This window comes from Pezoporus flaviventris, unplaced genomic scaffold (genome assembly GCF_033815535.1).
Source record: "Pezoporus flaviventris isolate CSIRO_AGI_PZ_B2104156 unplaced genomic scaffold, CSIRO_AGI_Pfla_v1 ptg000020l, whole genome shotgun sequence".
NCBI classification, from domain to species: Eukaryota; Metazoa; Chordata; class Aves; order Psittaciformes; family Psittacidae; genus Pezoporus; species Pezoporus flaviventris.
The window spans coordinates 8,172,768-8,187,144 of record NW_026892568.1 but is presented as its reverse complement, the minus strand read 5'-3'; the positions used below and the strand labels follow the sequence as shown (position 1 = coordinate 8,187,144).

General features: G+C 40.5%; 1 protein-coding gene across 12 annotated transcripts in view; it reads right to left on the bottom strand.

Annotated features, from left to right (window-relative positions):
• Positions 1–573: 573 nt before the first annotated feature.
• TNRC6C (trinucleotide repeat containing adaptor 6C) overlaps positions 574–14,377 on the bottom strand; it is a 317,396-nt gene continuing 303,592 nt past the window's right edge. For 9 of the 12 annotated variants that reach the window (XM_061455582.1, XM_061455591.1, XM_061455584.1 and 6 more), the window contains 8 exons: positions 13,891–14,058; positions 12,728–12,919; positions 12,454–12,597; positions 9,582–9,698; positions 7,331–7,525; positions 6,004–6,074; positions 5,145–5,284; positions 574–2,501 (listed from right to left, as the gene is read on the bottom strand). In XM_061455582.1, the coding sequence (XP_061311566.1) occupies positions 2,141–2,501; positions 5,145–5,284; positions 6,004–6,074; positions 7,331–7,525; positions 9,582–9,698; positions 12,454–12,597; positions 12,728–12,919; positions 13,891–14,058 (1,388 nt within the window). In that variant the 3' untranslated portion in view covers positions 574–2,140. The remainder of the gene's footprint in view (positions 2,502–5,144; positions 5,285–6,003; positions 6,075–7,330; positions 7,526–9,581; positions 9,699–12,453; positions 12,598–12,727; positions 12,920–13,890; positions 14,059–14,377) is intronic. The other 3 variants (XM_061455587.1, XM_061455592.1, XM_061455593.1) reach the window with 1 other exon arrangement.

The following is a 14,377-nucleotide window of genomic DNA, read 5'->3' as shown; positions in this document are numbered from 1 at the left end:
TCTTTTAAACATAAAGCAATTTGTTTTTTTTTTTTCAATATATAAAGCACTCTTCAAACATCTATTTCTTTTTGAGTCCATTATTTGGTAAATATGTAACTGCTACACATTAGATTAGGTATTTTCTTCTTTCTTACTGTCTTTTTTTTTATTTTCTTTTCTTTTTTGTGTTTTTTTTTTTGGTGGTTTTTATCTTTTTTTTTAATTTTTTTTTTCCCATTTTTTTTTTTTAATAATATCTTCAGTGCTAGGAGTTGGGTTTTAAAAATACATGAAATGGTGTGGAGTTGCTCCTCGGGAAACCCGGCTTTCCTGAGACATCTTCCACCATGTGCAAGATAGTGATCACAAAGGTATCGCCACTTTGACGACGAGGAGGAAAAAACAACCCAAAAAAAAATATATATATAGTACACAGCAATGGCCAAAGAAAAGGAGAATACAACAACACTGTTCAATCCCAGAGCTCTGAAGTAGCATATCTTCATTCTGAAAATAAGTTTTTCTTTACGATGGAAGTCTTTTTTTTTTTTCCTTTTTATTTTTATGGTTTTTTCTTTTTTTTTTAATTCCTTTTTTTGTGTGTTTTTTTTTTTTTTTTTAATTTTATTTTAAAGTTTGAAGGAGAAAAAAAAAGGTCTGTAAACAGGTGGGAGCCACAACTCCTGGCTCCTCCAAAAGCAGTCAAAACCTATGTCCAAGTGCTTGTTTCTGTTCCTGCTTGCAAGGGAACTATCAACTCTTTACAATTATCTATGGCCACAGTTCAACAAGAGTATTTTTTTTGTTAAACTTTATATTCCGAATGGAAAAATGGTGCAATACTCCGGTAATTTTCTTGCATTAGTCCACAATAAAAAGCTGCTAAAGGTAGATATACATATTATTCTCCAGAGATACACACTGTCATTTTTAAAATGCGATAAGAGTCCTTGAGTAAACATTTACACGTGAATTGTCGCCGGCCCCTTCTATCAGTTTCTTTCCTTTTAACTTTTGACCATTCTAGGATTAGCTACAAGAAGGGCTGCGGACACTCAGTGCAAAGTTAGAAGCTAATAACAATTAAACATCTGACCAATGAGCAAATAAAAAGCATATACTGAATAAAAGGAGAAAATTCACCCTTTTAGTGAACCCCCTCCCTGGGCACACAGGGACACACACACCCGCACAGGCACCCGCACGCACACATACGGCTGTTCCAACACAAACAGAGGCTGAGCTTGAAGAACAAAAATCCTTAGAGCCTGGTTTTTGTGTACTGATGCCGACCTGGAAGTGTAATAATTCAACTTAGAAAGTGTTCACATTTTGTTGTTGGCCTGCTGGATTCAAGTATTTGCATGTTGATATGGTTTGTGGTTTGGTAAGTGGGTGGGGTTTTTTTTGTTGTTTGGTGGGGTTTTTTTTTTACTGTTTTTTAATTTTTTTTTAAATTTTTATTTTTTACTTTTTTATATTTTGGGGATTAAAAAAAATGACATGGAAAAAAGTAATGAAACAAGGGTAATGTGCATAGGCAGATCCATGGGAGTAGTGGACACAGAGATAGCCCGACCCTGCCCTCCCCCCAGCTCAACCTGTACAGTCCATAGTTACCATTCCAACTCGTCTCTTTTCTGTACCAATGGTAAATATCACACTTCACCCTTTCTGATTATTGGGTCCGCCTCTGGTAATGTGCATAATAGTCACAGGCTCATTTTAAATAGGCTTTCATTTCCCCCTTCCCCTCCCTCCCCTCCCCCAGTTGATAAAATAACCCTTTCCAGCCCAAATTCTGAAAAGTGCCCTTCATGATAGACCTATTCTAAGCAGCTTTTGTACTTCGTTTTGAAAAAATCACCATACAAACATAAAAAGACAACATAAAACAAAAAGCCATGAAAACAAAAAACCAATAAAACCTGTCATTAGCATGTGACACTGACCAAAAGTAGCCCATACTGTTTCATGAACAGTTCACAAGGACTTCTGCAGTTTCATAGTCGATATTGGACAGAGGTACTAAAAAGGGCTGCCAGTCTGATCTGTTAAAGCTGGATTCTTCATCAAGCCCGGGACTGGAAAGGGTTACAATTTTATTTTTCCTTTTAGTGCTGATGATTGTTATTTTCCATTTTGTTTCTCTTGTTTCCTAGATGGACTCCCCACTGAGAAGATCACCCGGAAGAAGAGTATTCAAAGGTGTCGGGCTGCCGATAACTCTGCCGTCGTCGGTGCTCGGGGGTCCCCAAAGGCTGCTGGAGTACTGGGGCACCCCACCCCAGAGCAGGTCGCTGCTCCCCTTGCCCCCCAGGCAGGGAGTGTTCCAGTGCCCGGTGTCGTTGCGCACCAAGCCGTGGGAGCTGCTGGAGGAGCCCAGGCGGGTCTGGTTGGTTCCAGTGTTGGACTGCCAGCTGGAGGTGGGCGGTAGAGCCTGGCCTTGTGCTAAGAAACGGTTGACTTCTTCCTCACCAGCAAACTCGGCCAGGATAGTAGTGTTTCCCAGGACACACCTGAGGGCAGAGAGAAAAGGTGGAGCGACACAAAACAAGGGGTGCGAAGGGCGCTTCTGGAAACATCCAAGATGCATATCACAGAATGGTTTGGGTTGGAAGGGACCCTAAAGCTCATCTGGCTGCGCTGGGAACACATTTCCAACATGTGTGCTCTGAAGTTTGGTTTGTACTTCAATGCAACTCACCACACATCCTGCAAAGTTGAAGGTTTTGTCTTCCCCCCAGCCCCATTTCTTGAAAGCTCACTTTTCTTTACTAGCATGCTTAAAATTCATTTCCTCTGTGTATGTTTAACAACATGTGACTAATGCAATGGATGCAGAATTCTTCCAGGAACCTAGCTTTTATCTTCTTCTAGAATTCATTTTGCAACCTAAATCTTTTAAAGAAGAGAAGATAAACCTACCTGGCACTGTCTGCCTATACCTCTGGATCTCTGTATTAGTTCAGTCTCACTGGTGCATGGTGTGTAACTCTGAACATACACATCAACAACTACGCCTCCGTTGCAATACACACATTTGTGATGGCTGTTCCCCCCTCACTGCCTGACCATGGCCTCTGGTTTGGATGCCATCAACAAGCTGGGTTTGGGCAAACGCTCCTTGCTGAAAACCCCATCTTGAGGATTTCTACCTTTCCTAAATGTGTAAGTGAAGAGATGCAAATGCAGGCTTTGAAAACCAGGCATGCTTCTAACTGTTAACCCAGCACTGCTGAGTCCACCACCAAACCATGTCCCTAAGTGCCACATCTACACATCTTTTGAACACCTCCAAGGATGGTGACTTCACCACTGCCCCGGGCAGCCTGTTCCAATGCTGGACAACTCTTTCTGTGAAAACATTTTTCCCAATATCCACTCTAAACCTCCCCATGTGCAACTTGAGGCTGTTTCCTCCTAATCCTGTATCACTAGTTACTAAGGAGAAGACACCAGCCCCCTCCTGGCTCCATCCTCCTGTCAGGCAGTTGTAGGCAGCAATCAGGTCCTCCTTGAGCCTTCTCTTCTCCAGACTGAGCCCTCCAGGTCCCTCAGCCCTTCCCCATCACACTTGCGCTCCAGGCCCTGCACCAGCTCTGCTGCCCTTCTCTGGCCCCGCTCCAGCACCTCAATGTCTCTCTTGTAGTGAGGGGCCCAGAGCTGAACACAGGATTTGAGGTACAGCCTCACCAGTGCCAAGCACAGGAGGACACTCCCTGTCCACATCCTGCTGGCCACACTATTGCTGGTACAAGCTCGGATATGAGAGACTGCTGGCTCTGTGATGTATTTTCCAGCAATCAGGTCCATGTAAACATTTATCTGTGTAACAGATAGTGGCTGGTATCTCTTGGAACTCTAACACTGTCCTGCTGGCTTCCACAAATCCCATTGTATTTTCACCATTGACACCCTGCCAGCAAACCAAGTGCATTTATAGCTCAAGCTTTTTCATTCACAAAGGTCTGTCCTGTCCTTACCAGCACTGTAACTGTAGTGATGCCACAACCTATTAAAAATAAAACAATTTACAGGGAGGCCTTCCAGATCACTGACAGTGTAAGGACCTTACCATCTGCATATTTAAAATAAGCATTTCGTTTTAAACTCGCGTATCAATTTTGCCTTTGGCGTTATTTCTTTGACTCAATGCCCACGTCTAAACTGATGTAACACAGGATGGGTCAATTTTTCATCTCCAACTGTTCTGAATGCTGCTTTGTAATATTTAATTAAGGAATCACAGAACGGTTTGGGTTGGAAAGGACCTTAAGATCATCCAGCTTCAACCCCCTGCCATGCACAGGGATGCCTCACACTAGACCATGTTGCCCAAGGCTCTGCCCAACCTGGCCTCGAACACTGCCAGGGACGGAGCATTTATCACTCCTCTGGGCAACCCCCCATAATGGGAAAGTAGTTGCAACTTTACTTACGGAGTAACCACTGCTCCCACATTTCTAAGTATAGGGACGGTAACCAGGACAGTAGTACACCTAGTTTCAAGCAGTGTTCCCTCTATGATCAGTGTTTTTCATTATACTCACGCCGTAACTTGTTGATACAGAAAGTTGCACTTAAGTACTGTTTTGAAACACTAGTCTCTATATTCTTAATATGTAAGTCAGAATATGCTTATTCTTCCCAATGTTGCCAATTTTATCACCCAAAATTCTCTGGCTCTTGCTAATGCCGATCAGTTCCATGGGTTTTAAAACACCTCAGAAGCACGTTTTATTGTCAGTTATTTCCTTCCGTTTTTTATATTTCTCCTTTCAAATGGTGACCACATGCACATATTCTTTATCTATCATTGTTTTGTTCTTCCTGTTGCTCCCTGAAGCTAAAACCTTGTCTCATGCTCTGCTTCCTTTACAACTCATCACATTACAAATTCTGTGCAGCCTTAGAGTTGACAAATCCTTACTGAGCACATTATTAATAGTGAATACCAATTATCACGTTTTTAATGACCTCCTGTTTAGCAGTATATAAGTATCTAGCCCCCAATTATTTTTCTCTATCTCATAAGGTAATTTTAAAAATCAGATTAAGCTAACTAGTGATCAGTTCTGAGTCCTAGCAAATGAATGCCTAAGAAAATAGCTGGGAGATAAAACAGGCTTCATAACAAAGGAAAGAGAGCAGAAACGTACATATGCAGAGACTTCTGGGCCTTGGCTGCTTCCTCCTTGGAACTGTAGCGGACCACAGCATTCCCTTGCGTCAGGTTCAAGTGGAATGTTATTAGAGGGCCATGTTGCAAGCACAGTGTCCGCAGTGTGGAACCATCAATCTGGTAAGAGGGAAGGGAGGGGAAAGGTTATCTGTATTTTTGTGATTTTACTTTTAATGCTTTTTAACTAAACAAATTTTAAACTCTGAAGAGTAAGTACAGGTAAAGGGAAAGTTTTTCTTCCATAAGATGAATTTAATTACAGACTTATCACTGTCTTCACGGAGACATCCTGTCTTTTAAAGGCTTCCCTACAGGCCAGTGCACAGAATTTCCCGATTTAGGTTATACAAATTATAATTAAAAATCTACAGCAGTCCAGAAGTCAAAGGAAAAACATACTGATCATAAATACAACTAAATTTCCCCCAAGATTAATCTGGATGTGTACATTCAGGGCTTTGTGGCTTATGTTTTTCTTTGTGAATGACACTATGTGAAGGACTGGAGGATTTGACAGACTGAGGAGAACCACCAAAGCAAAACCCATAGGAAAAGCAGATTTTACATCTCTGTATCTGCTGTAAAAAATCACCTCCAAACTTACACATAAAAGCTGCACACTGAATTAATGAATAATTAGGGTCTTAAAAGTTCATACTTGATTTGACAGCACTTTCAAAACTTAATAAATTCCTTGTAGAAGACAGACACATAATAATGCAGAATGATTATTTTTCCTTTAAATGAACCAAATGAGCAAGGATGATAAATGTTCTTATCGTCTCTTAAATGCGACAAGTCCCTTTTCAGAACTAGCTGTGGACAATTCTCTTTACCTGGGGTGTGAGGTTTCGAAGAACCAGCCAGCTGCTTGTTCTCCCTGAGCTGTCAGTACTCCATGCAGAACCTACAACACAAAGGCCACAACAAAACATATTATCATGCTGTGGGAAGCATATTACTAGAAGAAAGTTTCTTCACATCTTGATTTACTGTCGTCTTTGCTGAATGAAAACCTGCTTTCGTTATAGATACAAGATCTGTGGCATCTTCACACGCCCATAGTAACTATTAGAAAACTAGTGGGTGCAGCTATGACACTGCAACAAACTGTACCTTCAGGTTAAATGAGAATTAAACTGGAAGACACATTTTAAAAGCAATTCAGACATCTAAACTCAGACTGCTGCTTGCTATTAAAGATTTTTATAGCACTGCAGCCTTCTGCTACCTTGCCAATGACAGATTAATGCACATGACTTATTCAAAACAGATACTTCTGCGCTGACAATGATTAAAGATACAAGGACGTAACCAACAAAACCTGCTTTTCCAACTTCAGTCTGGTGTTTTACAATGAGGAACTGAACAAGCTGGATATATGAGTGGTGGTTGAGAAACCACAGTACATCTGTAGTCACATGTGTGACCACACTCAGGCTCCAGAGAGAATCCTGGAATCAGCAATATCTGCCCACCAGGTGGGGTTTTGGCAAAGAAAACAGATACAAATAAACGGCAAGAAGAGGGACATTTAATTCCCAATTTAGTGAAAGCAGATTAATAAACTAGTCAGCTTTATGAAATAAGCGTAATACTTGTGTTTGAAGCTCACTACTTCACGATACATATACCAGATCCATGGTTTCTAATATTTATATTTAAGCAAAACAACAACATCTAAAAAAGAAGCCTGCATGGAAAAAATTTAAGACATTCCCTGAGGCCCCTGCAATGCCATGAGGTCCTAAATGCTTCACATCCATGCTCCAAAAATGTGTTCCATATTAAATTCTACGGGCTGATTTGCTCATCCTGAAGCCTTGTAAGCAGTCATAGATCGTACCACAAAGAAGACACATGTTTAGAAGATATTTTTAGAGATTCAGGAAATGGGGAAATAAAATACCTTTGTTGGAGTTAAATAATTTGGCAACGACTATGTAAAATATGACCACCTCAAAGGTGAGAGCTTCACTTACAGTTTACCCTAACTAAAATAAATGGACACAAGCTTCAACCCCTAAACAGACACACTCTACTTGCATCAGACCTCAAGTTTCTGGAGCCTAATACACAGCCTCACTATAGCAACACAGAATAAAAGCAAACAGTTTTAGAAGAAGGCACTGTGGTGTGCTAAAACACAGGAGTCAGGCGCACCCGAGGAGTAAGAGCTGGTCCAGCCCAGGGGACTGGCACCCCACGTCGATGATGGCTTGGTATTTGTTAAGCCCGGAGGTGGTCTTGTAGGAGCAGTAGTGTTTCTGGGTACCTTCCATAGTTCATGGGATAGAGAGGCTTGTGTGTGAGAGATTGGGCCAGAGGACCATGTAGACTTGATGTCTGACAATTTACCTGCAATAGAAAGAAAAAATAAAGTTCCCTTTTGAAAATCTACTAGTTTCATTTCTCATAAAAGATAATACAAGAAAAAAGACCAGAAAAGTTATTTAAAATCTAATTAAAATCATGATGAAATACTTAAAGATTGTCTCTCTCAAAGGGTTAATAGATCTTAACCACTTTATCTTACACAACTCATCTGATATGAAGTAACCAGTATATGTTCTTTCAATATATTACTAAATTCCAAAGATCAACCAAACCTGGATTTCTCAATAGGCAAAGTAACAGGTATTCTTTTTCCCAAGAGTCTGTGAAAGATGAAGTCTTCAGAAGATTGGACTGTATCACAACCTGTCACTGAAACTTTTCACTGTTGAGTTTGTTACCTTATATCTTACTACTATTCCTGCCAAATCAAGAGTTTTATAAAATAACCCAAGAATAACAAATATAGTTTAGCATTCAGAGTGGCAGACAAAATTGGTTCAAACTAAACCCATTTATTCAACTTTAGACTTAAACATCCCTGCCTTTCTTCCTTGTACCAACATACATTGTGAAATTTGAGTCCCATTTCCTTCTCATAGCACAGCCCCATACTGTTACTAACATTAGCAGCACATGGAATGGTCTGAAATGGTCACATCACTGCATCTTCTGCCAGAGCAAATGACGTTGTGGTTATGCTGCCTTAATGCTTTAATGCTGATTGCAGGCAGGAAGAAAATACTTGGTCTGACAAAGTCTGAGATGCCAAAACCTGTTGGATTTTTTAAACCCAGGTTTGAATTGGGAGATGAAGCTTATACTGAATCAGCACCTTGCATCAGGCAGCCATTGAGGGGTTTTAGCAGTCCTCGAGCCAGATTTGCCAGTCACCAAATCACAGCCTCAGTTCTATACACACACATTTTCTCAATTTATCTGAATCATCTAACTCAATGATTTTATACTGCATCATAACAACTTGAGTGAAAGGGCAACCACTCTCTTGCACACTGCAGAAGCAAAAATAATTTGACAATGATGATGAAAGCTTTAAACACGGGTAAAACGGTGGGGAGAAAGGGTAAAAAAGCCTGAGTGTTAGAACTCAGAGCAGCTCAGCACATGATTCATGCACATTACCACAGATTAGATGTTGCTATGTCACTACTTCTCATGGGGTTAACACAAAGATTAGGTGACACTGCAAAACAATAAAAAGCAAATAAAGCAAAAATGCATGATAAAAGGAAAGCAAGCCATTCCTTTCTTTTCCTTTCACTGGAGTAAAACATTCCACATAACCCCTTTTGGTTTTCCATTCTGCAGTATGACCTGGAGGTTGCACCTTCCTTTATTCAATGAAGAGTGTTTTCACTGATTAGATACGAAAATGTTATTACAATTCATACAACAGCCCCAACACATTTTTATAATGGGACAAACTGGGTATTTAGGTAGCTACTTCACAAGCAATGCCTCTGTGATTTGCAGACAGAGATGCTCCAGAATGTAAAGCTCATTAAAATGATGAGGTAATTTATTTAGACCATCTATAAGCTCACCCATGTAGGGGAGCCTCAGGCTTCTGGCTGACTATTAAAGACATTTAAGAGCCCCAAACCCAACCCCTTCAGAGCCATGCAGAGTACCTCCTTGAGGTGGTACTAAACCTTTTCCTGAGCTGAAGACGGTTCACTGTTAACAGTGAGTTTATTAACAAAAATTTCACGTAAGATCTTCCTGGAAGGGTTTAGCAGCAGTGCTTCCACTGAGGCCCTAGACAATATTCCTCCTCAAAGCTGCAATGGAAACAGTTGTTAAGAGATCTCGATGCCAATACAGAGTGACAGCACGTGGCACCAGTGGAATAAATACATTTTTCCTTAGCACAATTCCAGGCATACCATCCAACGCTCACCATTGAAGAGGTGCCAGGAGAGCTGCCTACTACCTAGCACAATACTGAAAAACAGGCTTCTGTCTATAGTAGCACTACTGTAATAACTAGAAAAGCACTTTCTAGGGCCTTTTCTCAGAATGCAGAAGGATGTGAAAGTAGAAAGGCCATTTTTCGTACCTGCAATGCTAGGTGCAGATGCAATGCTGCTGAAAGAGCTACTGTAGCCGGAGGCACTAAGCGGCCAGGCACTCGATGAAGGCAGCGTGGCATTCTGAGATGATGTTGGGGATGACCCTGCAGAACCAGCAGAGAATCAACTAAGAAAGATGGGCATAATGATGTTTGGTGTGACATAAGCAAATCTATTATGTGCAAATACAAACCATGCAAGGCATTTTCCTTTATCAGCCTGGTCTCAGAAGTCTAGGAATGAAATGTTATAGAAAGCATGATAAAGTGAAGCAGAAGTCTTTAGTAGAGAAGAAAAGAAAGCTGGCACAGTAGCAAATGTACTAGCACCTGTGCAGAAGATAAACTCTGCATTTCCTTTAAGATACATGACTCAAAAAAAATCGGTGTTGAACTGTTTGGTCTCAAGGAACAGGCTTCATTTATTAAGGTGCTCTGCTGGCTGACTTAAGCAATGGCAACTGCAGATGAGCATAGATGCATATGATAAACTAACCTCTTACCATGGGTGATTTGTCCTAAATTACTCAAGGTAAGCACTTCTCCTACATCCTCATGCCCACAAACATCTTTAGACTTTTGCAGACTTTCAGTAAAGTAAGGATGTATTTTAGCAGTCTCTTCTCAAACTGATAACATTAAATGAAATAGCCTGAAACCATCTTGGTAAATCATTTACAATCTGAGGAGGTATCTAAGCATACATACAATTTCCTTAGTGGCAAGCAAATGAAAGAAACTGAACATAAAATATCTTCATTATAAATACCCGAAGAGCTGGAAGCATTCTCTCTAGCCACCAACAAAATTAAGTGTGTATCCTAGGTGACTTATCATTCCTGACATACGCAGATGTACTGTGACACAGAAGCATCTTTAACTGACTAATAAAAATACATGAGTTCTTTGGAAAGGAGCTCTGTACTGAGGTAGAAGGGACTAAGTAAAAGGGCAATCTCATCCCTCGCAGCTCAAGAAAACTACAGGCTGTAATATCCAACTGGAACAGCAATCAACCAATCTACCTTATCTAGACACACTGCACTACAAAGGACACCAAAACAGACATCAGTCTCAAGTAAAACAGCTCTAGATCAAGGCCTTCTCTGGACATAATCTATGTCCTAGGCAGGAGTGAGAAAATTATATCAGATTGAAAGGCCCATATGCCCAGAGAGCTGAAACCATCCCTTATTCCAGGTGGCTAAGGCTGGCTGACCCTGCAAAGCTTCCTCAGCAAATAGGGTGAAATTAAAATCAACCCAAAAGCTTAGGTTTTATCTCTTTCTCTGTGTGCAGTGCAAAGAAGGTATACATCACAGTCTGGCCCTCTAACTGGAGACCTTCTCTGTTAATACAGTATGCGTACTTTGAGCTGCAGTATTCAAAGACAGCCTCTTCCTGGCAGCATGTCATGAAAGCCCCAAGCTCATATGGAGGCGTACTGACAATAACAAATTTACCTAGGAGCAAACACCTCATTTAGACAAGCATAAAGAAACAGATTTAGCAGCTATATTTTTAATTAAAATTATATCATTAGTAAGCTAAAAAGCTAATGAGGAAAGGAAGCATACATGGACCCCAACAGTCACTGCCTTTCAGAAGGTTTTGGCTCTTGAGGACCTGTTTACTTCTGCAAAGCTCATCTTTACTAACTCTCTCTAAGTAGGGTGATTTTCTCTTCATTCCACAGACAAATTACACACTAGGAGAACTAACGTGTACTTGCCTTCTATAAAGCAGGAAGACCTGCAGTAGGCAGCATCTAACTACAGCTCTGTAGGGCAAGGCTTCTGGCCTAATGGGAGCATATCTTGGGTGTACCATACCTGAATTCTGTCTTTTTCTTTTTTAGAATTTCAAACAATCCAGGTTGCCTACCCCTCACAGTACATTTGGGTCCTTAGGAGTTAATTCAACATTAGTCATGCACACAAATACTTCATGTTTCAGCTTAAATAAAGATTGTTTTCAGGTTAGAGACAACTAATTTGAGGCAATGGAAACCTCTGCCTCCTTTCCCTCACAGTTCACATGCCTTTGTTTGAGTTAACAAGCCCAGAGCAAGGCTAGTTCTGATTTACAATCTATGCAGGTATCACAGATGTAACTATCAGAACAAACCCCACGTTTTTAATCCTGACAGGTCCTTCCTGCCAACCTGATTATGCTACTCCTATGCATATTAGAGTGCTCTAACAGACAGCAGATAACTTCCCTATATTGGAAAACTGAGCACAACTAAACCAAGCCACTTTTCCCTTGATCCAGTTGCAGTGCATCTAGTTAACAAGCAGCACAGTCCCAATGGCTTACTGTTTTAGAGAATACTCTTAATTCTGAAGTAAGCACTACCCAGACAAAAGGAATGGGAATGGCACTGGGAATACCAGTTGACTAGCCCATTCCCTTTTTCCTTTGATGGTTTTGGGGATAAACCAGCTCTAATTGATTTTTGCTGACTGATCTTCTAACAAAGCTACAGTTGCGTGATAGAAGCCTGCTGCTTCAGGAACAACTCTGGAACTTTTGTGTTGTGTCTTCTGAGTATTTCACAAAGTGTGTGCAGGAGGATGGCCAGGAGGGAGAGCAAAATCTTGTTCAAAACAAAGTGTTACAGGTTACACAGAAGTTTGTATTACATCTCATACCCTTTTCCAATATAAAAATATTTCCCACGGAAAACCAGAAACCTTTTAGTCCCATACTTAAATCAAGTATTTCTGATTTTCAGTGAAAGTTCAGAGCAGAAGCATTAGGATTACATGCAAAAATTTACTATATCCATAATACATGAAGTCATCTTTTTTTGAAAGAATAAAGTATACACAGATGTGCATGTCATTTGTGTGTTTACCTCCACTCTTGAGAAGATAGCGATTAACATCCTGTATCGTGGTGTTTATGGTAGGCCCAGTTGGAACACTTCCAGGAGTAACATCAGGGTCATTTTCAGGATCAATATTCTGCAGTCCTTTCCATGGCACTCCTGGATGGAACTCTGTTACAAATATAATAAAAAGAAGAGTATATAAAGTCATAATTCTCCAAAGTTCCTGTGTAGCAGAAGGCATAAAGTTTCAATAAATAAAGCCATGTTTTAGGGACACGAACACTTTATATGTTGTTACCTGGTGGCCAGTTTATGCTGGAGCCATTGGAAATTTTATCACTATCAGTTTTGGCACGTGACCAGCTGTGAGGAACAGCTACGGGCGGACTGGCGGGTGATTCACTGTTCTGCATCAGATCATACCGGCTGTAAGAGTCATCAATGGACGACTTTCCCGGAGGACCAATACTTAAACCTCCAGGTATAGCACCTGTAAGGAATGAAATGCAAAGGCTTTGCTTAGGAGTGGCACTCATTTTGGGTATGGAATTTCATCAGTCCCTACAGTTTGTTATTTTCTTTTTTTTTCTTTCTGTATTATAAAGGAAAATTAACATGTAAACACAGTAAGCAAGGCTTAACAGCCTCTGAAGCCTTCCTAGGAATGAGAGCTGTGAGATACACCACTGGTACAAATTCAAGCTAAAGAAATGTGCATTACATTACTGACAAAAAGAGACTAAGTAATTCAAATTGTTACACTGGCAGTAAACAGGAATTTGCTGAGACAGCATACTAAGGAATAACCCTGTAAGCAAGCCATCTCTTCTACGTGTTCATTGCTGATGGGCTGGATGATTTGAAATGCCATTCTCATGTCCTACAAACGAGCAAACAACAATTTGGCATAACCAGTACAGCTACTTGCAGAATAAACTACTGTAAAAGAAATCATGCATGCTTCTCATAATAAAATCCAGGATACAATAAAGTTAACAGCACCATGTTCTCACAGAATAAACTTGGTGCGGGAAATGAAAGAATACTGGATACTCAGGATACTGGAGGTGTTAGGGATAAAAGTGTTCAAACAGATTAGCAAACACTTCTGGAAAAATGTGAAGTTTGTGCTCCTAACTCCCAGGGCAAGTAATTATGTCCTTGTTTTGCCAACAGTAGTGGCTTGTTTTACTTGAACTCCTTGTTCTGAGCAAGAAAATTCAGCAAATGGAAAAAACATTCCTACACTGTATGTAGGAAGCGGTAGTTGCAAGCACTTAGATGCACTGCTGAATGTGACTGCAGAAATAATTGTAGAAGTACCCCAGTCTCAAAGGGCACTCTGTATCAACCACTTAGGAGCACTTACTGCAAATAGTAACTTGAGAATACAAAAATGCCATTGCAATATGTGTCAAGTCTCAAAAAGCCAGGCTGACACTGAGATTAAATGTAACATACCGTGCTTGCTGGAGTTCTGGTCAAGCGAAGAAGCAGCACTAGACAGATTATCCATTGAGTTGGGGTGTGTCCACTGAGGAAGGCGAGACTGGGACTGAGAAGTGTCCTTCACTGACAAACCACCAGTAATGTCCATGTTATTTACATTCATGTTCGGGTTCAGTCCAGCTAAAGGGAAATATGTCATTAGATATCCAGAATAGACTGGGGGACTAGAAGATGTGTTTAAAAACCCAGCCAAAGGAGTTATGAAACACTGATTTTCAGTACATCTGTCCATGTGTACAGTAAATTACCATGCTTATTTGCAACTGCTGTCAAGAGCTTTTGCTTTTATGGGAACACCAATCTAACTCCCATGAATTCAGGGAATGTTAAAACTTTGCTAAAAGTGGAAACAAAAGAAAAGATGTAGGGATACTATTTTGAAGCTGTCAGTATTTCTACTTGCAGTCTCTTCACTTGCCTCTGAAAAGGCCTTATGGAA